At 39.8% G+C, this 25,729-nt stretch overlaps 1 protein-coding gene across 1 annotated transcript; it reads left to right on the top strand.

Annotated features, from left to right (window-relative positions):
• Positions 1–982: 982 nt before the first annotated feature.
• tent5ba (terminal nucleotidyltransferase 5ba) lies at positions 983–5,965 on the top strand. The gene is made up of 2 exons (XM_059338399.1): positions 983–1,520; positions 4,647–5,965. The coding sequence occupies exons 1-2, from the start codon at positions 1,365–1,367 to the stop codon at positions 5,673–5,675; spliced, it is 1,185 nt and encodes a 394-aa protein (XP_059194382.1). The 5' UTR covers positions 983–1,364; the 3' UTR covers positions 5,676–5,965.
• The last annotated feature ends 19,764 nt before the right edge of the window (positions 5,966–25,729 follow it).

Here is a 25,729-nt window from a genome sequence, read left to right on the forward strand (position 1 = left end):
AAAATGACACTTCTTCACATTGTGGTAATAGTGTTACTTCATTGTTTAACATTCTGGCCATGACTTACAGATTGCACATTTAAAGATTTATTTAGTGATATTGTTATTATTGATATTATTTAATGATATTGATAATCAAGCTGATGAAGAAACAAGAACCCATTTGTTTGTATTGCGTTTCCCTGTGCCCTTCAGACTGTTCAGTGTGTAAATGTAGTTTATGTTAAGTCTGTGACAATGATTAATAATCAGCATAAAAAGGCATGGGGTTTACAATTTGTTTGACTAAGTCCTTCACAAAGGCAGTATAGATAGGGGCTGTTAAGGGAAAGGCCCCATATTATGCTCTGATGTTTATTATGGCGTTGTATAAAGGGCAGAGAATAAAATAAAAAATGGAAAGAAAAGTTAGTTGACTCAACAAATAAGATAGGACACGTAGGAAAAAGCATACTCAGGAATTACTTGTTAATTGATTCTGTACAGGTAAAGTATTCTAGTTAAACAGAATAAAAAAACAAACACTGGTCACAGCTGTTTGTTTTTAAGGTGTCACAAACCAAGAAGGTTGTGAAACACTGAGCTGGAGGTTAACAAACTTGGCTTGTTACTGTAAAGCGAGAGCCTTAACTCCGCCTTATGGTGTTTCTATAGGGGTGTATGATCATGGAGTGTGTGATTGTAAACCAGGGTGTTACTGGAAAAACATCCTGCATGCTCTTTAAACAGTCCCTGGGCAAATAAAGAAATGCATCATACTGTAGGAGGGAAAGTTTAAGTTGTGTTTGCACAGCTGCAAACTGATCCATCATTTTCAATGATCTGACACATATATGACCAAATTGCATGTAGATAAACAAACGCGCCTTTTAAAATGTAGTATTGTGCAGCTTTGAATCAAAAACATCCCTGGATGCAAGGGCTGGTTTGAGGGAAAACCCTGTCAGCATGCAGGGTGCACCATGAGCAGAGCGCAGGGGAGGAGGCTGTCAAGTGCGTCACATGAAGGGTGTTCTCTGCAGACAGGGCGTCCATAATCAATGACCAAACACAGCAGCCAATCACAGGCCGCATGCTAATGAGGAGGCTTTAAACCCTCTGATGAATCGCTTCTTTGCAGACTGACCGGATTGTAGCAGCACACACCGGGAGACACGGCAGGTCCCAGCAGCACCTCCACCACTTCTGACTCCACTAACTTTTTCTACTCTCCACCTTATAGCGTCACTAACCGGACCTCCTCACATCCACGGGACTATCTCACTTGTGTTGAAGACGGAAGAGCTCAGCTGACAGGGATTCACATTCTGTTGATTTGTTTCAGTCTTTTTTTTTTTTTTTTTTTTTTTTCAATTACCATCGCCATGTCTTGCGGTGATGCGTCGGATCAGAGTCGGCGGTTCTGTGTGTTGTCTTGGGATCAGGTGCAGCGCTTGGACTCGATCCTGGGGGAGGCTGTCCCCATCCACGGCCGAGGAAACTTCCCCACTCTGTCCGTGCAGCCACGGCAGATTGTCCAGGTACTAACCTATACATATTTACATCCTCACTTTTCTATTCCAACGTGTTTATTAACTGCAGATTGAACTTTAACCATGGGGCTCCACTTTTATTTATTCAGCCTATTTATTTTTATTTTATTCTAAGTCAGAATAATCCATTTATAGCTATGCATACATATAAAATTAAATATTACTGACTATTCTTCAGTTGGTTCGGTAGGGAAACTTGTGGAGCAAATAGTCACTCTGATATATTATCACTGATAACTAATTTAATTTTGTACTTTGTTGTCTGTAACTACTTTGGAAACCTCTCTAGGGCCCCTCGTGGTCTCAGACCCCCAATATGAAATCTACTGACAACCCCAGCATATAACATATGAAGGTTTTTTTGTCTCCTTCCTCACTCAATTGTATTTCCATGACCCATTACATCATCATTTTGCCTGGTCTGCTTCCCGTTTTTGGGCAAAGTCATTTTTTGACTCCTTCTAATTTCTCCCAGGGCTGCTTTGTGTTCCTACAGTGATTATTGTAACACAAGTATCTGCAGGTAAACAACGACTCTTGGACTCTGTATGTGTTAAAATTAAACAGTTATGCATTTTATTACATACAACAGGGGAAAAATCATCCTGATTTGTCAAAAACCAAACTGGGAGAAACGCAGTGAGGAATACAAGTCTGTTACAACTTCTTTGGTTTGCCTGAAAATGTATAAAACAGACACGTGCCAGTGTACCTCCACATTTCCAGCCACTTCTACATTGTGGCTGGATCACATTTCACTTCTCCTGCGGTGTCTCTAGATAGTTGGCAATGTATTAAAGTGCAAGTTAAATGCCATGATAGAATTTCACAATGAACATATAGCAGATTCCCTAAACAGCAAGTCCGGTAATGTGTTGTAGAATCTGTTTTTTTTTCTCTTTCTCCATTTCATTTACACATTGACATATTCAAGATGAGCTCAACACGCCTGTGAAGCCCAGAGCTTCATGCTTGTGGTTGTGGAAAGATGAATGCTTCATTGAGTGTGCAGGAGGTTTAAATGCAGGTTTGAGCCTCAAATGTGGGGACTCTGTTTCCCTTGGATTTGTGGAAACCCTATGTAATTTTATTCAGCTTAAATCTGCCATCTGCCATAAAGACGCCTTTAGTGGTTGGCTGCACATTGATCAAACTTCAACTGCCGCGCTAACCTAAAACAAAGCCTCAATTTGATGACATTATGCATCACAGGAGGCATGACTGGGAGTTTGGACCTTTGTACTTGTGCAGGTTTGGAGTGATAAAAAGGCTGCTTACATCCACTGCAGCATCATGAAGCTCTAGAGTCCAGGGAGTTCCAGGGCTGTAACTCTAGATAACAACTCTTAACTAAACCACAGCTTATGAGACACCCTGTACACCATACTCCTTGCAATTTCTAACCTTTTTAGAAATGTATTTTCTCTTAAGAAGAAGAGACGGATGCAGATCTGTAAAGCTAGCAGAGCTGTGCTTCCACAGACAAGACAGGTGGGGCTTAACCACTTAAATGTAGTCCAGTATGTATTAGTACCTGTAGATAGAGGCCAGAGGGAAGAAAGGTGTCAAGTGCAGGCCTGACTCTGATTTTGGCTCTGACATATCAGGCAGACCACAGGAGCACACACAATATTATTGCGTCTGATTGGAATTTGAACCCACCTGGCACCACTTTATGGCCGAATGGTTACAACTCTATTACTGCCAGGTTACACAATTATGATTTTGTTCCTTCACACGCTCCTGTGCTGAGTGGTTGACTTGCCTTCAAATGTTTGTTTGTCCGTAGCCTGACCCAGTGTGTATAAATAGAGCCGGCTTGTTATCTGATCACCATGGGAGAGAGTTAACAGACACTAATCTGACAGGTCAGTGCCAGTAGGGAGATTTAGGATTGTGTGCAAGTGTGGAACAAGTCAATTGTGCTGCAGGTTTAACAGTTTGTAATTATTAGTTTCTCACTGAAACTGCTTCTGTAGTCCAAGCTTGGATGTCCAGTCTGTCAGGCATTTATTCTCTCCACAAAGGAGGAGATATTGTTGGTTTGCTTTGTTTGTTTGTCAACAGTTTTCTGGAAAATCTGCCAGCTCAATTTTTATGAAACTTGGGGGAAAGTTTTAGCACGGACCAAGGAAGACCCCATTAGAATTTGGGTTGAAATCACTTTCATTAACATTGCAAAAGGCCTTGGTGGAAGTCTATCCTCTACAAGTGCCCCTTTAGTTTGTTTTTGTTACAGTCTGCTACATGCATCAGATGTGCATACACTGTATAAATATGACAAACTTCTCTAATAGCTTGCCAGATGCAACAAGGAGGCTGCAGCTAGTTGATGTCATATCATACAGATCTAGGTTTCCACTTTGATCGCTTCCAAATGTTGTGAGAACAATACGTTTTTATTGCACAAACAGATTGTCATTTCCCTCCAGGCAGTTGAGCTGAATCTTCGTTTGATGTCTTATTTTAGACGTATTTCCCTCTTGTGCTCACTAGCAGCGATGTTGGCACTCCCTGTCCAGCTGTTGATCATCCTCTTCCAATGTGGCCGCACTGGGGCGAGACAGTTTAAACATCTTCCAGGTCACTGGGACAGAGGAAGGGAAAAGCTGCTGACCCTTAATGACCTTAGTTTGTGACGTTGAGCCTAAAGCGTTGAGCTTTGCTTTTTTTTTACTTTTTCTTTTGGTGGACACTGCTGGTCCTGCACGCTGGAGTTCACTCTGCCTCGGTTGCCATTCAGGATTGTAAATCTTATCGCTGTGTTTGTGATAAGATAAGACAATCTGACCCAGTGGGAGATGAACCTGGAGCAAAGACTCACCAGCTGCTTTTTGTTTAGACTCTTCAGGTTTCATTCAGACTGAGGCTGATGGTGATGAAATGGACCTTTGTGAACAGTAGTATTGATTTTGCCTTCACAAGCTATTGATTTCCACTAGGCTCATGTGGAGCATATTTGGACATATTTCAAGGGTCTTTTTAGATGCATTTCGTTCACAATATCTGCAGCTGCAGGAGCTTTTCCCCCCATTGTTCGACTCTCATTTTCTTAAAAGAGAAGCTGTATAAATTATTAACAGCATGCTGTGTTTCTGTCTTGTCCCTGTCCAGGTGGTGCGGGCGAGGCTGGAGGAGAGGGGTGTGTGTGTGAAAGACGTGAGGCTGAACGGCTCAGCTGCCAGCCATGTGCTCCACCAGGACACTGGACTGGGCTATAAGGACCTAGACTTGATCTTTGGCGTGTCGCTGAAAGATGATCAGGCCTTCCGTCTGGTGAAGGACGTCGTGCTGGACTGCCTGTTTGACTTCTTGCCAGCCGGGGTCTCCAAGGAACGCATCACGGCACTGACCCTCAAAGAGGCCTACGTACAGAAACTGGTCAAAGTCTGTAATGACACGGACCGCTGGAGCCTCATCTCGCTGTCCAACAACACGGGCAAGAATGTGGAGCTAAAATTTGTGGACTCTTTACGGCGGCAGTTTGAATTCAGCGTGGACTCCTTCCAGATCTGCCTCGACTCTCTGCTCTTATTTGACCGCTGCTCGGAGACGCCCATGTCTGAGAGCTTTCACCCCACTGTGGTCGGGGAGAGCGTGTACGGGGACTTCAAGGAGGCCATGGACCACCTGTGTCAGAGGACCATAGCTACACGCAGCCCGGAGGAAATCAGAGGCGGCGGCTTGTTGAAGTACTGCCACCTGCTGGTGCGAGGGTTCACGCCCTCGTCGGAATCGGACATGAAGCACATGCAGCGCTACATGTGCTCGCGCTTCTTCATTGACTTCTCTGACATATGCGAACAGCAGAGGAAACTGGAGGCCTACCTGCAAAACCACTTCGCCGGGATGGAGCACAAACGGTACGAGTGCCTGATGACTCTGCACCAAGTGGTGAACGAGAGCACCGTGTGTCTGATGGGCCACGAGCGGCGCCAGACGCTCAGCCTCATCTCCATGCTGGCTCTGAAGGTGCTAGCTGAGCAGAACGCCATCCCCACTGTAACAAATGTCACGTGTTACTACCAGCCGGCTCCATACGTGCAGGACATCAACTTCAGTAATTACTATATTGCACATGTGCAGCCGCCGCAGATTTCTCCGTGCAGTAACTCATATCAGACGTGGCTGCCCTGTAGCTGAACTGGCTGTAAGGAGAGCAGAAGTGGACACGTCTCCACCGCTCTTTAGTGGAAGTGGACTGAAAATACAAAAAAAAAGCAACTCGTTATTTTTGCCAAATGTGACTAAAACAATCCTGTACTGCTGTACATCTGATTGAGCCGACACATTAATTTTTCTCACTTGTATTCTCTTGCAAAACATCTGTAAGATTGCTGGTCATTTCTGAGATGTAGCGACAATATTTTGTTTAAGTATTAAAGTCTTTATGAAGCTTTATATATGTCAAAAATACATTTTTGAGGAAGCAACCATTGAAGCTGGTGTTATTTTCATACTCTGGCTTTATTTTTTAAAATTACATACTGGACCAAAGATGTATTTGTTGTTCAGAAAGGGAATGTTGTTATGATTCCAAGTGCCTAAAATGAACCATGAAATGTTCTATCAAAAAAAAAAAAAACATCTGTAAAGTGAGCATTCAGTGTTTTCTAGATTACTCTGTCTCTCTTTTCAGGAACAGAAGCATTCATTTTTGTGAAATTAAAAAAAAGGAAAGACTACATTTCTTTTTTGTATTGTCGTGGTTATTTTATTTTAACCTTGGCCTATAATGATTGTTGACATTTTAATCTTTGGTTCTAAGGGCTGTAGTTAGTTTAAACTGGTCATTATCTGAGCTGCTTCACCATTCACACAGTCAACTTGTATATTCTCACATGGCCTTCATAAACAGCAGCTTTTCATTGAAGCTAGGAACCGCTTTGACTCACGCTTTTGTCCAGTCCTGCTCTGGATGCGTGGGATGGATCGGAGGTAGTTTATCCTATACTTGATAAGCTCGGCTGGAGTGAGCTGCATTTGTTAAACTGGGGCTGAGGATCCATTACAATCTGAGGACATGAACCATAAGGAGGCTTTTCTAAAGCACAATGGCTTCTCTCTCCTCTCTGATACTAAAGCTTTTCAACAAAGACTGGCCTGTTCTCCCACCCATGCTACCACTGGAAACCCAGCCCTGTTTGCTTGACTGATTCCATATCCATGTCATTTTGTCTGAGTCAAAAATAAAAAATCTTTACAGGCGTAGCTAAAATGGTAAAGTTTGTTTGAAGACCGATATGGTCGAAATGAAAAAGCTCAAAGATTTGCAGACCTCGGATCTTCACACACTTGGTACTCACATTCAGGCCAACATTTACTTCCACAGTGCAAAATGAGAACAAAAATAGTTTATTTTGCCATATGTGAGTCACACCCCTTCATTCCTTCTGCACATTGAGCTAGATCTTTAAAGTCTGGTGTTGAAAGACTGCATTAGAAAGGTGGTGTTATTGAAGCCTATATCTACAGCACCTTATCTTCTGTATAAATCTATTAAATACAGAGTTACTGGGAACAGTCAGCACTGGAGCCAGTATAAAGTAATGGAGTACTGTCAATATTTCTAATATTACATCCATACCTTTGTGTTTTGATATCTTGCACACATGGCTAGATTATCCCGACCGCCCATCTACTGCCCTCGATGCAACGTCTATATGTCTATATTCTAGAATAGTTCTTATGTTTTGTTAGTTTATGATAATATGATTAAAAACAGCTTCATTAGCAATATGCATGATGTGAGCACAATATAAAACAACAATAAAAAACTACATCTTGACATTAAATTCTTCTACAACTTCAGCTAATAACATCCTTAGTTTTGGTTGTGTTGCATTGGTGCAAATTGCAATTAGATTTGTGATTAAAGGGACAATCCACCAATTGTACACACAAAGATCAGGTAGCTAGCTGCTACTGGGCTTACTAAAAGTGAAACTTACTTTTGTAAGTAATGTCTTGCGTGGCTCTTAAGCAGCCTTCCAAAGTCTGAGATAATTTATTACCTCTACCAAGGTTAGATTATGCTTTCAGTTTGGTTTGCCTACAGAATTAAAGAAAAACTACTTGCCCGATTTTAATGCAACTTGGTGGAAAGTTGTAGCACGGGCAAAGGAAGAACCCACTCAATTTTAGAATAGATCTGAATCATGGGGCACCTACGTCTTGTTTGAATGCTCTGAACAATAAAGTACAACTCATCTTCTTCAATTCAATTCAATTCAATTGGCTTTCAATTCAATTGGCTTTATTGGCGTGACGTAACAATGTATATATTGCCAAAGCAACAGTGGCGGTTCTAGACCAATTTTACTGTGGGGGCCAAGGAGGGGCCAGTGTTTAATCAGAGGGGCACATTAAAAATCGTACAAAAATGATATTTAAGCATTCAAAACCTTTATTTTAGCTAAAAGTCTCATATTTGGAAGAACTACATTGATTGAAGCAATGAGACTCACCAACATTAACAGTTATTTTTGTACGACAATGACATTTGTCTTTTTTTTTGCACAATCACTTTTTTTATTTTGAAAGTGCAGTACAGTGAGAATTATCTTTATATTTAGCTTTTATTGCACAATTAAACTATTATACAATGTTCACATTCTGGGTTCCTTTTGTGTACAATGAGATATTGTTTGAACAAAAAATAGGTAAGAATTGTTCCGTCGTTCATCGTTATAAATCATTTTATCATTAATTTTACACAGGGGCCACAGCAGGGGCCAAGGGCTTCTTCACAGGGGCAGTGGCCCCTGGAGGCCCCTGTGTAGAACCGCCACTGCAAAGCAAGCATCAGAAAAAAAGATAACAAGATAAGGAAAGCAATAATTACAATAAATTATTATAGTTCTATTATTCATTTTAAAAGAAAAGAAAAACTAATAACAATAAAAGAAAGAAATATTTACAATCTTCTTTGTAGCATCCATGTTAGTTACACACTGAGACACGAAAGAACAACCTCCCAACTTGGGAAACGTGCCCATCCAAGGAGCATATGAATGCTCCATTGGTCTTGGTGGAGGTCTGCGCTCTCCGAGTGCCGTTCTATTTATCTCGGCTTGGCCTTTGAGACGAGAGATTCTTAACAAAAAGCCTGTGTTACAAACTGAGGGCAGGAGTGAGATTCATCACTGCTCTCTTAATAAGACTCTTGTGACTCCCCAACTTCATGAAAGTGCAATACTAAACCAGTGGAGCACCCCTTTAATTAAATGACCAAGACCACCTGACACACAGGGAACCTGAAGCTTCTGGAGCACCTTGGCAGACCACTTGGACAGCTTGTTTCCTGCTACAGGTTGAAGCAACTTTTTTTAATCTACTATACACATACGTGATTAAATGGGAGCAACATTTTGGTACAGAGACCTTCATCAGGTTTTTATTATTACACACTGTATTGGACAATAGGAGAGTCTGTGTTTTGGATGACAGAAATGGACCAATCAGGTCACTATACAGATGACATCATGGCACCACAGACCTAAAATAGAAATAGACAGACATAGCCATATAAAAAATGCACAATATGATAGAGAAAGAAATATTTTCAATGTGCAGATACATTTTTTCAGTATCTGATTAAAATATGGTTGGAGCTTAGGGTTACAGTTAACCCTTTATCAGGCAAAGAACTATATTTGGTAACTTCAGGTAATATTTCGAGAAAAAAGTTGCGAATTTACTAGATTAAAGTGGCAAATCTACAAGAAAAAAAGTTGCAGATTTACAAGAAGAACTTTTTTCTCCCAGATTCACCACTTTAAATCTCATAAATCTATGCATTTTTTTCTCGTAGATTTGCCACTTTAATCTCGTAAACTTTTTTCTCAAAATATTATTTTCATATGTTTTTTTTTTTTACACATTCTGACAATATGTAATATCCTCCAATATTCTCTAGGGTTGAAATTTGGAATTTGCAAGTATTTCAATAAGTGTCCTATTAAGGGTTAAAGTGGCAAATCTCCGAGAAAAAAATGCGTAGATTTATGACACTTAAAGTGGTGAATCTGGGAGAGAAAAGTTGCTTTTTCCCACTTTTTTTCTCGTAAATCTGCTACTTTTTTTCTTGTAGATTTGCCACTTTTATCTAGTAAATTTGCAACTTTTTTCTCGAAATATTACCTGAAGTTACCAAATTTAGTTCTTTGTCTGATAAAGGGTTAAGGCATGAAGCTATGTACCAAAATGTTAATACCATTAAATCTCTTATAATTGCAACAGAGCAGTTGCCCTCGTGGAGATGATGCCGTCTTCTTCTATATTTATAACTCTTTGAGGCTAGTTGGTGAGTCACGTCCTCTATATGCTGCTCCATTTGTTGCAAATTATCTAAAGGACAGTATGTTTCCTAATGGGATTTTCCTATTTACCTGCCTCCTCATAGACTTATAGTTTATGGAAACTTACAGTGATGATTGTCTATTACCTGTTATTCATTGTCTTCATCCCTGAATATGATTATGCATGCTTTCTTCCACTACATGGAATAACAGCATGTTGCTTCAACAAAGGATAAACATATTTGGAGAACACTGAAATGTTTTGAACTGAATTGTACAGTTGAGGAGCAAACATACTGGGAATGATTTCTTTCTGGTTTCTGGCCTACGTTTTGAATCTAACATCCTGGTGTTGTGGTTGTCGTCTATTAGTTGTTCCTTTTGTCTGTTTTTCTAGCAGCCGTGAGCATTTAGCATCTCAGGTACACTGTAAAAAATGTTTGTAGAAATGACAGTAAAACACTGTCAAATTGCATTAGAAATAGGTCGTAAAATTAAACATTGTACATCACCGTAGTAGATAGTTTTAATTACTGTAAATCAAAGAATAGCATAAAACTTTCAATTCTACTGTCATAAACTGTAAAAACACACAGTTTTACTGTAAAAATATAAAATTTTCATGTCAAATTTATGGAGAAATACCATGATAAAACAATTATCCAAAAAGTAATGGGATTATCCAGTATAAATTACAGCTTTTGCTGATACTTACATTTACATACGCTCACTGTGTTTTTTACGGTGATGTTCTGGCAACCACAGCTGCCGGTATTTTACCGTAAATTAAACAGATTTTTTTTTTACAGTGTATGTTCTCTTAGCTCTCTTCAAATGTTTGCACATGAGTTGAGCTGAAACAATACTTTAGGCAGTTTTAATTCTTAGGTTTGGTATATCAGACATGCAAGACAGCTTCCCTATTACTGCAAGCTGCAACACTTTACTTAAAATAAAAAAATATGAGTATAATTAAAGAAATTTTGCACTCAATTGCAACAGAAAAACAACTATTTAAAAAAAATGTATTTATTGTTGTTTGCACTTAAAAAACATACAATCGTTAGGAAATAACAGTACAAGAAACAGTAAAAGAAAATGCAGGAAAGATCAAAAAGCCCAAAGGGTTTATATGCGACCCTCCCTCTTAAACCTATAAGTAACTATACTTTATTAAAAAAAAAAAAAATACAAACAAAATTTAAACAAAACAAATACAAAGGTGTAGAACATCTATAGGGATTTTTTGAGCTTGGTCTTAAAAGTATTTAAAGAGGAACATGATTCTGTTAGATGTTTTATGTCATTCCACAGCACTGCACCTTGATAAACAAATGAGAATTTGGCAACAGAGGTCCTACAGAAAGGAATATGTAAATCATTCTTTCTTCTTGTAATATGTGCATGATAATGAGAATTAAATTCAAAGTAACTATTAAAAAAGTTAGGTAAAGATGCAGGAAGGCAAATTACTTTATACATAAGAACTACTAGTAGTACTTGAACTGATACAGTTGATTAAAATGATTTTCTATCAACTACCATGTCTAGAAGACAGGTAGGAATTTTATCCCAGGGATGATAGTGTAAGATTTCTCAGACATTTAATTTGGGCTCTAATTTGGAGAGTGTGTGTGTGGGCTGAGGTTCTGTGCACACGTCTGTGTGAAAGGAGGGTGATGACAGGACAGAGACGCAGTAATGACAGAGATTTCACAATTTCATGCCACAACACAAATCAAACTCACCCTGGCCCGGTATCTGTGCTATTACCTCTCTTGAAAAAGGGTTTATTCACCCAAGGGAGCGATTATAATGTCCCACTTACCCATTATCCACGGGGAGCTTCTTTCTTTGCACCTCTGTTTGGTGCATACTTTCTCTCTACAGTATATTGTCTCCCCTGATGTGAGACAAACTTTTAAGACTCAATCTGGATCACTCACTGACCTAAGTTAGGAAACAGAGATGTTTTAAATTAAGCTGTCTTTGGGGAGCACATGACTCTGTGGATGTGACATCATCCTGAGGGTGCAAAGGGGAAACACATGTCTAGGCTGAACTAAATGATTGGAGCAAGCTGACATTGCAGCTTCAGCTGGAGGAGACGAGTGTGTGTCCTGGTCTGTGTGTTGCTGTGTTGCCGGGGTACAGCACTGAGACATGTCCGCAAGTTCTTCATGAGGGAAAGGAGCCCAAACAACTGTGGCAAAGCTATCTCCTGCTGTATTATAAAGAGGAAACCAACGTCCGCAGTCATGAATAACAGTGCTATAAATAAGAATGCCAGGTGAAAACCATATCTCTAAAATGTAACTTTCAGGCTTTTTTTGTTTAAATGAATTTGGAACATAAATGGTGAGACAGGTTTTTTTTTATTTCACAGAAACCTGAAAATATAAAATATAAAAAGTGGCCTAAAAAAGACATAAAACATGCAAACCTGGAAACGCAAGGTTTTCCCTGGATAGTAATGAAGACATGAAAATCTGGACAGCAACAAAGTAATAAATGGTTTTTGGCCTTGATACTCCAAAGCTTTCTTCCATTGAGTAAGAGGTCATTCAGTGCATTGAAGCCCTGGGTTGGTTAAAAAAAAAAAAACCCTATATAGCCTGTATACTGTGTATATGCATGAACCAGGGGTGGGATTTAAAGTACATTTAGTATTATTTTGAGGTACCTTTTATGTATCTTTGTTCTTCTACTGCAATACAATTCATTGCACTTTACACTTCACAACAAGATTTGACAGCCTGAGTTACTTTGTTTACAATCACTCTGGCTGATTAGAACTCTAATCAGGCGGAATTTGGGTGGAGGTGAAGATTGATGATATTAAATAATAACAAAAAGAAACAGGGCAAGTTGACCTGCCCGACACGTACAACACGATTTGTTCTGAGAAGAGGACTATTAAGTAATATCAGGTCGTAAATATAAAGTCGATTAGGCAATATATTGTAAGTGAAAGCACCTGTGTGGATGGACCATGGCTGTACAAAGGCTTGAAAACTCTACATAGAAAATGTATGATCCGTTTCTAAAATATGATTCATTATTATATTTGAAACTATGAAAAAGTAAGTTAACTATTGAGAATTTGCTCTACCACCATCTGGAGTAATACAATGTAGCTTATACTTATACAACAAAAAAACAAAAAACTAATAAGCAAATTTCTCAAAATGTGGACCTGTTGCTTTAAATTTATGTTCACCTGGCAACCCACACAAGCCTGTTTCATTTGCTTTAGAATAATTAACGATTACTGACCAAGCTTTACATATTAACCACACATAAATCCATTAATAGCAACTTCTTAACTTTATGCTTGACTAGCTGGAATGTGAATGTGAAATAAATTGGTTGCATAAAGATTTTAAGATGAAACATCATTCATTTCTATTAAACAGCAGACTTGGAGAGACGCAGATGCAGCTGGACACTGCTGCGACTCAAGCTGTGAATCACCAGATCAGTGTGTGTGTGTGTGTGTGTGTGTGTGTGTTCACATCCATGTGTCTGCTCATTTAGAGAGTGATGTCATGATGTCAAAGTGAGTCATGATGGCCGGATGGAACATGCTAGAAAATGCCAGTGCAGAGTATAGACAGGACGGTCTCTACTGGGGAGGTGAAGGTGGGGGGTAATTTGAGGTGGTGGACGGGTGTTTGTGTGTGTGTGTGTGTGTGGGACATGAGTACCTTTCTTTTTATTTATTTTTGTCTTTTCAGGGTTTGGCTGACATATTGCTTTATGCCAGTTGTTGCCAATGGCTTTTATTGTCTGTCTAGTTACCTGTTAATAGTCATAATGATTTTGAGATATGTTGGTGTGCGTTCGTGTGTGTGTGTGTGTGTGTGTGTGTGTGTCGGGGTACCAAAATAGCCTGCAGGAGAGAAATTGTATCTGTTATTTTACTTCAGAGTTCAGGGAGCGTGGGGGTGTTACCGCATATCCAAACTGCTGCTGGAGAGGCAAAATAAAGTGTGAGAGACACTCACACACACACACACACACACACACACACACACACACACACACACAGGGGGAGCCAGCACTGAGCATTCCTGGCATTACAGCCCGCTGACAAACAATCCTAACTTTATCCAGTGAGCCTCGCCAACTGAATGGCTGCAGTGTGTAGAGTTTACCCACTGAGGGGGGCAGTGCCCGGCCCGGCCCGGCCCTCCACTCTGTCCCCGTCCAAACACTGTAATGTCTGAGGTGCAACTGTCAACTTACTGTCTGCGATCTTATAATCTTCAGTGTTTGCAAGTGCATTTAATTGTTATTATTGAAGTACCAGATGGCCTTTTCTCACTCCTAAAATTTATCCACCAAAACATGTTCATAAATTCTGCACACGTCTGCTTCTATAAATGAAAAAAAGTTCTGTCTGCTGGGATGAAAAAGATTCGAAGGCAAAAAATAACATCCGCCTCTTTGCACAATAAAATAGATTTTATGAGAACAAAACAGCTCAACACCCTCCACTCTGTAACAAAGATCAAACTATTGCCTGTGATTTTACCATCATACACCCACACAGACAAATATGTTTAAACTCCACATTTCAACCATGCCATATGATCCTGTAAGGACCATGCAGTCATCCAGTGGAGATTTAAAGTTGTTTTTTTCTGACAAAAACAATCACACTAGAAGGTCCGTGAGCAGTTGTTCCCAATCCAGTTGAAGCACAGAGAACAATTTAATACAAATTTTCATTCACCTTTTAACCCTTTGATGCACAACATGGGTCTAAAGTGACCCGACTGAGTTTTTATTTTCTATATCTTTGCAATAAATGAATTTCATCATTCAGTATTCCAGGTTTTCCTAAATAAACTTGTTTTTGAATAAAAACCCTTTTTGTATCACTATGCTTCTAATGCACAACATGGGTCAAAAATTTCATTATGGGGTATTGTGTGTATAATTTTAAGGAAAAATTTTGGAATAAGGCTGAAACATAAAAAAAATGTGGAAAAGTTTTTTTTTATTTTTTTTTTAGGTTTTTTAGGACTTGAAACTAAACTTTCAGGACTTGGGTTTCTTCTGTTGAAATCTGGGACTTCAAGTATAGTTTATTTGTCCCAACTTGGGGAATTTGTTTGCAGTCTAGGTGTATAAAATACATAAAAAAACAATACATTCCAACACACATACATACAACAGATCACAGCCTCATTATATATATATCTAAAGATAAAACAAACAAAACAATAGTGCAACAGAAGGCAATTCCAGGTGAAGTGTCAACCACATAAGTCTTTGGGACTTGATTGCAAAGACTTAAGATATGTGACTTGAAAAACAATGACTGCAGTGAGCAGCTTTCCAGAGTTATGGTTGCCATGTGAAGTCCTCCTCTTGATCCTTTCTCACCAGTTGGACGTCATGTGGATCCCATCACCACCGAGGCCCTTAGCACTGTCTGCATTCCTGCAGCAGGACAGGAAGTGTAATGTTGAGAGAGAGAGGGGCTTGGTTGTGCTCTTCATCAACACTTCTGAAGTGAGGATTGTTGAAGATCTCCACGTGGGGTTTTCAAGAGACGGGTGATGGAGGTGACTCATGCGTGAGGACTTGTGTCCGATCTGATGTCGGTGTATGAGCCATATTCATTTTTGTATTTCATGTCATGTTTATTTCAATTTGGCTCCATGCCACTGGGGGGAGCTGTGCTTGCTGTGTGGCTCAGCTGACCTCGGGTCAGCTGGGTTGGGCCATTTAACCTGGAGAAACCCAGACACCGGTGTTGCTGATTTGGGAAGCAAACAGTTTTCGACCTAATTGTACTGACTAATTCCTAAAAGAAGTCTAGTACTGGTTGCTAATAAAGATGATCTAGTTTAGACGTGTGCCCAGTTTGTGCCCAGTTTATGCCCAGTTTGTGCCCAGTTTATGGCCAGTTTATGGCCAGTTTGTGCCCAGTTTGTGCCCAGTTTATGCCCAGTTTATGGCCAGTTTATGCCCAGTTTGTGCCCAGTTTGTGCCCAGTTTGTGCCCAGTTTATGCCCAATTTATGCCCAGTTTGTGCCCAGTTTGTGCCCAGTTTATGCCCAGTTTGTGCCCAGTTTGTGCCCAGTTTGTGCCCAGTTTATGCCCAGTTTATGCCCAGTTTGTGCCCAGTTTGTGCCCAGTTTATGCCCAGTTTATGGCCAGTTTGTGCCTAGTATGTATTAGTATTTTGGTCTTTGATATAAGGAATAATTCAGTTTGTTGTTTTCGTTACATGTGTATATTTTGAGTTAAAGTCATTGCCGCTGTATGACGGGAAAAATAAATCAGCGAGATATTTTGTAAACATTATTGCACTTTCTGTTTTTTATATGTTCGGAGCGCACTGGGCGCACGTCTAAACTAGATCATCTTCATTAGCAACCAGTACTAGACTTCTTTTAGGAATTAGTCAGTACAGTCGGTTTGTTTACTCAGTAAAAGTCACTGTTTCAAGCTTTCCACATGTCTGTGAGCTGCTCCTCACCCAGCCGCCACCGCCGCCGTCGGCTGGCTGCTCAACCCCCCACAATCCTCCTCCCGCTGCGAGTGACTGGGGTTATTGGCTACCAACTCGCTGAGCACATCAGCTCAATCTGGATATAATAACTCCATGGCTTTGTGTTGATATTAATCTGAGCTAAATCATTAAACGCTCCACGTCTTGATGTTGCTCCAAGGTCATTGGAGAACTTTTGAGGATGGCAATTTCCCCACTGAAAACCAACAACTTCTGTCAAACTGCAATTCTTCTCTGTCTGCAGCAGAGATCAGATGGAAAATGAAGCCTCATCAAAACACATAAATCAGGGATTCGTTTTGCCAGTGTACATTTCACTTCTGAAACATACGCGCTGTGCGCCAAACCATGTCCCCAACATCAGCTATCAGGGAACTGTCAAAAGATCATGGCAGCCTTAACGAAACCTTTCCCTTCCATGTTTCCCCTCTATTTCAGATCTGAACTGTAAACAAAATGTCAGCGCGCTGTAACAAAATTCCCTCCATGCCAACAGATTTTAAAATTTTATTGAAAACACTGCTGACAGACTATCTTTTGTGTGGGAATTTCGCAGCGTATCTTTAAATAGTGTATAAAAATCCATCCATGTTCACTACAGGCCATAAATTTCATAACTGGCAGTGAACGTCAAGCGAAGAATTGATTCCAGGTGCATTTCAAGAATCACATAATTCACTTGAATTGAATTTAAAATGAAATAATAAGATAATTGAACTAAACCAAATGTTTAACCTTGGGAAATATATCTCAGATGGCACACAATAATAACTCTCAAGATAAAAAACCTTTCTGGTTCCGAGCAAGAACACAATGGATTTTCCTATTAATTACTCAAATGCATTTCCAAGCATTAAACCACGCTTGTTAAACAGTCAGAGGGAGTGAATTATGATCACATAATAACCATGGGGTGTTCCAGCTGTAGATCTGTTGATAATTTTAATTCTTGTACTGTCAGTCAGTCTTTATGGTTAGATATAAAACTGAGACGTTTCCTTTTCTCATGATATTATTTTGTCTGTCTACCAAAAGGTTGAAGTTTATTGTTAATAGACGTGGCGAAGGCAGGATGACCCCAGGAAAAGTAATAAAAAGGAGTATTTTCCTTAATGTGATAGGCCGAGTAACCTATGATAAACTATTATTTTAAATTCCCAGCTGAGACGGTATTTTCTTATTAATACACAATTACATATTTCAAATCTCAGCATCATGTGTTGACTTTGGTCTGTCGCTTGTATGCTTTGGGCTCTATATTTTTATATTTTCCAGCCACTGGTTTTGTCCTGTCCGCTCGGAAGCGTAGCAGCAGAACGTGTGGATTTGGAGCGGCCAGCTCGGTCCACGTGTGTCGGATATGAGCCTCTACTTTCCCCGAGGATAAAATAATCAGATTTGGACATTTTACAGTGAAAACACAGAGGACTTGAGGTTTCAGTGTGCTCCAGCCTAGTCAGCCTGTTTACACTCAGCTCTTCTTCTGCAGTATTTTCACTAATAGATGACCTGATTTTAATTTAAAAACAAAAACAAACTAAGCATGAAGTTGTTACAGCTGTTCCAAAGAGACATGTGATCTCTTTAATAGCATCTACCTGCTACTGTCTCCTGTGGTGTTGCCCAAGGCTCCATCCTAGGTCCCCATTTATTTTCTTAATATGCCTCCAGTGGCCTATTTAATACAAATATTCACATTTACACTGCATTAGAAAAACAAAATGTTTTTTTTTTTCAAAATACTGCATGGGATTCACACAAAGTGGATATGCATTTAAAGGGGAGACTTGTCAATACTCACCGAAACCCCTTTTTCATTCAGATATGTTGAGGTCAAAGGTCACGGGAGCCCTGTGAAAATGGCCAAGCCTGTTTTGTCGTCACCAAATATACTTAACTGTGAAGCCTTATTTTTTCCGGCGAACTAGCATGACATGGTTGGTACCAATGGGTGCATTAGGTTGTCTAGTTTCATATAATATCAATATCTTCCAGTGGCGGTTCTAGACCAATTTTACTGTGGGGGCCAAGGAGGGGCCAGTGTTTAATCAGAGGGGCATATTAGCACATGAAAAAATGGCAAAGATGATATTTAAGCATTCAAAATCTTTGAATGTCTTGAAAAAGACACAAAATGACCAAAAAAGACACAAAATGAGAAGACAGAATCACAAAAAAAACCCCCACAGAAGACACAAAAATGACAAAAAAAGATACAAAATGACTAAAAAAAGACACAAAATGACCAAAAAAGACACATAAATGACACTAATGACAAAAAAAGACACAAAATGATCAAAAAAGACACAAAATGAGAAGACAGAATAACCAAAAAGAAAAACACAGAAGACATAAAAATGACAAAAAAGACACAAAATGACCAAAAAAAGAAGACACAAAATAACTAAAAAAGACACAACAACAGACAAAAAAAAATACAAAAAAATACACAAAAAAGACACAAATGACCAAAAAAGACACAAAATGACTTACAAAGTCATGAAAACGATTAAAAAATGGACCAAATAGCCCTATAAGACTCCATAGAGTTTTGGAGTATTACTATTATGCAATTTTCACATTCTGGGTTCCTTTTGTGTACAATGAGATTTTGTTTGAACAACAAAAAGGTTAGAATTGCTCCATTGTTCATTGTTATAAATTGATCATTTTATTATTAATTTGACACAGGGGCCACAGCAGGGGCCAAGGTCTTCTTCACAGGGGCAGTGGCCCCTGGAGGCCCCTGTGTAAAACCGCCACTGATATCTTCACTCTAGCTGGAAAATGACAGTTATGTCAGCTGAGATCTGGTTCGGGGGTCAAGTAGGGGTCCATGCGTAATATAACAGGGAAGCTGGCTCCCCCTTAGACTACTTATTGTGGCTAAAGAGAGTACTTTTACTCTAAAGTACTTCTTCTACATTTACACAAAGGATTATTAAAGTAAATTAAACTCTGTCTAGCCAACTGTAACCTTTGGCACTCACCCAAGTGATGTAACACAATAACCTGATTTCCCCAGCTCTGTGAGCACAGATAGATTAATGGTTTGATTGGATAACATGGCCTTTCCTCATCTTCATAATCTTCCTTTCTGCTAGTCTATCCCCTGCTGAGGACAGACATCTTGGAGGTCTGGTTTTTTTTATTTTTATAATTCAGGTTTTGTATCCTCTCTTACAGACTGCAAGCTACTAATCAGCAGTCAAAGATAAAATTAAATTAGATAAATAGAATTTACAGCAGAACATTGGCTACATACAGCCTTACATTGTTGTCATGTGATCTGCTGCACTGCAAAAAAGCCTGTGTTTTTTGGCCTAAAACAGTGATTTATGGTGGTAAAACTTGGTACTATAAATTATTGACATTTAGGGCAATGATGTAAGTTAGCACAACAAAGGAAGCCAGTTGGTGAGTTGTTGTTACTTATATCTTTAAGTTGGGGTTCACAAAAAGGGACAATAGTTCTGCTAACTCTTATTTCTTTGTTGTGAAATGCAGGAAAGCGGTGAAATTCGGTCATTAGCGAAAGCTAGCGGCTTACTGATGCTAGCAGCGCTGCTTGTTACAGCTACAAGAGTAGCCATTAGCGTATCAATGCTAACTCAAAATTGTGGTCCCAACATTAGCTGACATTTCATAGCGGCGTTACAATCGTGCCAATTCAGCACATTGCAGAAGTTAGCAGAAGTACGGATTAAAAGTTATTACAATGTGAAAGTATAAATTAGTACAACTTACAGTTGAGTTGACAAAAATCTGAATTCAGAGGTGAGCAAACTCAAAAACAAAACTTAAAATATTTAGTTTAATTGTCCAACTTAAAATTTTATCGAAGTTTGGTGCCTTGAAATTTTGAGTTCACCCAACTTTTCTTTTTTTTGCAGTGTGGCAGGAAGTCGGAGCAGATGAATTAAGGCGTCCAGTCCTCAGCTGAGACACCTCCTCTGCTCTGAGACCTTTTCACTTCCTGGACCCCACATAGACAGAGAGTATCTGTGTGCTGTCAGTGAACTGAACCAGAAACAAATACACACATCATCCTTTTCCCACCTCCCCTACGAGACACGCGAAACACACCCACAGCATGCATTTACTCTCCCTAACTCACACACACACACATGCACAGTACATATCCTGACATCATCATTTGAAAGCTCTTGGTCATGACATCACCCACGCATTAACAAGTCTGTGTGTGTTGACCTTGGGGTGACCTCCAAATCCATCAGGAGGTTTTTTTTTTCCTCTGCAGCCCTTGGACAGAATTCCCCGTTTCCTTTGGACTGTTGCAGTCTCATGTGGTAGTAATAAATCCTCCACAAACTTGAAACGAACACTGCAGAAAGATGTTTGGATAGCCCCTCATGCTTCTTTTTTTTTGTTTTTTTTGTTCCCATAAGCTGATTTTCTTTCTTTTGGATGTTTATTTTTGTGTTGTGCCTGATTTAACTGTTTTCAGTTCCTCCCACATGGATCCAGTCAGGGGAAGAAATGTGCATTAAATGTGCATTAAATGTGCATTAAATGGACAAAGTGGAGACAATATACCATGATATTTCTTATCTTGGCCAAAGCCCATAGCTATAAAGGCAGGAAGCTTTTTTATTCATCATTGAATTGAGGTAATCCTTCATCATCCTTTTTGATAGATACTCCTTACCTGGTGCACTGCAAAAAAAGAAAAGTTGGGTAACCTCAAAATTTCAAGGCAACAAACTTCGATAAAATTTTAAGTTGGACAATTAAACTAAATATTTTAAGTTTTGTTTTCAACTCTGAATTCAGATTTTTGTCAACTCAACTTTAAGTTGTACTAACTTACAATTTTACATTGTATTTTTAATCCTTACTTCTGCTATCTTCTGCAATGTGCTGAATTGACACGATTGTAACACCGATATGAAATGTTAGCTAATGTTGCGACCACAATTTTGAGTTAGCATTGATACGCTAATGGCTACTCTTGTAGCTGTAACAAGCAGCGCGGCTAGCATCAGTTAGCAGCTAGCATCAGTTAGCCTCTAGCATCAGTTAGCCGCTAGCATCAGTTAGCCGCCAGCTTTCGCTAATGACCGAATTTCACAACAAAGAAATAAGAGTTAGCAGAACTATTGTCCCTTGTTGTGAACCCCAACTTAAAGATATAAGTAACAACAACAACTCACAAACTTGTTTTTGAGCAGAGAACTGGCTTCCTTTGTTGTGCTAACTTACATTATTGCCCTAAATGTCAATAATTTATATTTCCAAGTTTTACTAACTTAAATCACTTTTTTAGGCAAAAAATATAAGTTGGCTTTTTTGCAGTGTGAACGCCTTTTACAGCTGACCCTGATAACATCACATGGACTACTGACTCAAACATGACAAAGCTCCCCCAGAGCATCAGAAGACATCTGCTTTGAGTGTTGATCCTCGTGATCAGTAAACTGAACTTAATAAGTCATTAAAGCCACATGAATTGTTATTGTTAGGCACAGATAGAGTTGATGAACAAGAGATGAGACATCACAGCTGTGTTAACTGACTCCCACTGTAGATAACATGACATTTCAGAGGAAGTGTTGCGGTCCTGACAGCAGTGGAATAACTTTTTTATTGTCTAGTAACACAGATCAGTTAGTAAGCTATATCCTTTCATAGATCATATGTAACAATGTTGCTTTATGGATGTTTAAAACCTGTAAAGTGCGTCTGTGTATGCCAGGAAGAGTTTCTATAAATATTTTCACTCTTGTTACCCTGAGGTCAAATTTTCCATTTGGTTTTTGTGCATTTTACAGTTTCTGGCTATGTTGTTGTCTTTAAATTGCAAAGAAGCATATGGATGGTGACTCAAATTTCAGAGCTCTCTGGTATTCAGGATCACACATTTCTAACAAACTAAGTTTATTTCCAAATGTGTAACATCTGTGGATTTAGATGTTTTTGCACAATGTCTGCAACTGGGCAACTCCAATTCCTGCTTCTCTTAAATAACTGTAGTTCCTGTTTCTAAACATCTATCCTCTGCAGATGCCAGTTCCAACAGAAAGCCAAACAAAAGCTGCTAATACAGAGAGGAAAGGTAGATGCTGCAGGTTTTGATCTGCGGAGCTCTAATTAGATTACTGGGGCAGTTGAAACGGAAATGAGAGTAAGAGGGGATTTACACACTAACACTATCCGTGTTGTTGGTGTAGGAGCTGTTCGTTATCAATAAGCGCAGCTTGATAAAGGCTTTGTGCATGTTTGTACACAGCGAGATTATATCACAATGGGTGCAATCATTGATTCTTATTTACAGTTTTGATCATTTCTCTGGCTTGAAATTTGCAATGTTCTTTCAAGCTGCTCTCCCTTTTACAACAGACTCATTTGGTTCTTTATTTTGAAGGATTTTCTCTCCCTTTCAGTCTCAAGCCAAAGGGGTTATGCACTTGTTTGTCAGCATAAAGCCCAAGCTCAAGCACAAACGAAGAGAGCTCAGAGATCAAATCGCAGCCTTGGGAAGAACCACAGGATCTTTTTGCAGACACACTATACAAATGACTCAGTGTCTGTCCAGTGTGCCAATGTGTAATTGACGGTTGTGGATAAGTTATAGTACATATTTTACATATCCCCTTCCAGCTTTTTCCTGCTTTTAAATGCATCTTTGTGCTATTCATTGCACAGCAATGAGGTGAATCATTTTCTTCATAATCTGCCGTTCAGGTGACTTACAGTAAATGTGCTTTTTTTAGTCAGGAATGAGGTTAAACATCTCTTTCTCAGGGCGTAATTCAGATTCAGTTTGGTTAGTCATTTAGTTATTTTGGTTGGATTGTGTCTAACGGTGGCACCACCGGTTATTTTGGTCAAAGGTAGCCTAAAATAGTGGCACCACCAAAACAGTTTTGGATATGGTAGGATCGGTGTGTGTGTGTGTGGCAGTAAATAAAGACTTGGAGACAGCTGAAGACACAAGGATGTCCTTAAAGTCTTTGGGTGGTCCAACCTCTCCGGGAGATTCAGCCTACTTTTTGTGAGTGCCAGCACCAAACAGTGGTCATTATTAGCAGACGAACCAACCCCACCAGGCTGGGATTACCTTCCAGCAAACTGCAGATGTGAATGTCTAAACAGTTCTCCCACTCTGTTTTGACATGCTCTATTACAGGTTCTGCGTCCTGCACCAGATCCAGAAAAAAATTGACAGCTAAATGAAATCATTCATTTTCTGGTCTGATGTCATCCAAAAATTGCCATAATTGCCCAGGCCTGGCGTCTCTGGTCTGTGACTGGCAGAGACACCAGCGCTGGGCAAGGTGCAGAGAGGAAAGAAGACTGGTGGATGTTCCCTCTGTCTGTCTGTCTGTCTGTCTGTCTGTCTGTCTGTCTGCTCGACCGACACAGTAGGCCTTTAACTTTCCGACACACTCACAAGCAAAGACAAGATATGACTTGATGTGGTCAGACCCCAGAGGCTAATGATAGACTCTCAAACCCAGCAGCAGAGGCTCAGGGTACTTCAGTGCAGCGTATGGGAATGCACACAGATGCAGTTATGTAACCACGCAGAGCCAACAGTCTTTCAAGGAGAAGGGAGATCCGCCGGTTGCACAAAACACCTGGGACCTTTTCCTATACCAAACAATCTTTATCAACATGGTCTCACAGAAATCCGTGAAATAGCCACGGATTTCGCTTAACTCAAAATCCATGGAATAGCCACGGAATCGCTCAAATTTCCGTGAAACTGACACGGATTTCGCTACAATGCAAGTTAATGACAGTCATATTTTTCTGCCGAGATCTTCACCACAAAGTGATTATGTACATTCACTGAGTGAATATTTAGAAAATAAAACATATATTTCTCGCTAGAAATGTGATCAAAATCCATTTTTATGCAGAAACAAAGTCAAAATATTATTTTTTTCACTAAAAATGAGAGAACTGTCCGCCATGTTTTTTGTTCTGACCGCCGGAACCTTGAAAGTCACGTGACTTGGAACAAACCAATAGGAACAAATATCCAAGGGATGGCCATGGGATATGACTGTCTTTAACTTGCATTGTAGCGAAATCCGTGTCAGTTTCATGGAAATTTGAGCGATTCCGTGGCTATTCCACGGATTTTGAGTTAAGCGAAATCCGTGGCTATTTCACGGATTTCTGTGAGACCAGGTTCATCTTTGTGGTTTTCTATATGTACCTTTCCCTTGATAAGGTAGAAGCTCTGATCAATCCCAACTCCATTCAGAAAAAGAACATTTTAAAACTTGTTTGCTTATCATCTTGTGCACAGGTCTGACAAAGCCTGAATTCTTTGAAAAACTTCAATTCAAAATCAGATATCATTTTGTAGTTATTCTGGCATTCTTTTGTTCCGTTTAAAATCTGTTTATTTTGGGGTCATGTCGCTCCTAAACAGAGCTAAAAGAGAAAAGTGAAATTGCAGCTTATTTCTCCTGCTCTTTTGCAGGTTTAAAGTTTTATAATATTTTGTGTATCAGCTGAATTTGATGGTTTGGGAACAAGGTAGAAAAAGTACTTTTCTTAAGATTGAAGAGTTAAGACAATTTATTTTGTCTGGGAAAGAGGTCGGAGGTTGCAGGAGGGGGAGCAGCTCTTTTTCTTCACCCTCTGCTTCTTGGTTCCAGCCCCAAGCCAAAAGGGTTTAGTATCCAGAGTTTAGAGGATGTTGATCTTGATCACTGGTTCTTCCTCTTGACCTTCATCCTCTCTTACCTCACGGGAAGCTGTCCCACTTCTGCAGTTGGCCCAGCACCAACATCCACCTGCCAGACACTCTGCCGTCTCCAGGCGGAGGCAGGCGGACGGGGTCACACATTCAGCCTGTTGTGTAAGAGCGTTGTAAAGAGATAATACTCTTTGCTCAAGACAAGCTTTCAGACTGTACTTTCACCTGCCGTCATTAACACAGCTATCTTCAAATCCCTGCACTACAAACGAGCGTCACCGTTTGCTCTCAGATTAATGGGACGTGCATATTTTGGGGTTTTAAATTTGAGCCCACTGTTACACACTTTACCTTTAGGGCAGACGTTTAAATTTTCCAGCCAATACTGTTCTGTAATGATATACAATTATGTTAGGGAGCATTGCTGTCTACATAAACTGTCCGTATAAACTCTGAGTACGTTTCTAGACAGAGAAATCCAAACCAATTAAAACCGCAAAAAACCTTCATCCCGCTGATATTTGATCTTACTTCAAAAACAAACTGTCACGACTTGCTTGTCCTCGCTTCCCACAACTGTGGAGACATCCAGCAGCAGGGACGTCTCTAAGATCTGAAGTGTAGCGGGCCTCCGTTCCCAGTAGACTGTGGGAGTAGGCCTTCATGCCTCTCGGTGCTGGGAGCGTGTTTC

The sequence above is a fragment of the Centropristis striata genome, chromosome 8, assembly GCF_030273125.1.
Source record: "Centropristis striata isolate RG_2023a ecotype Rhode Island chromosome 8, C.striata_1.0, whole genome shotgun sequence".
In the NCBI taxonomy this organism is placed as follows: Eukaryota; Metazoa; Chordata; class Actinopteri; order Perciformes; family Serranidae; genus Centropristis; species Centropristis striata.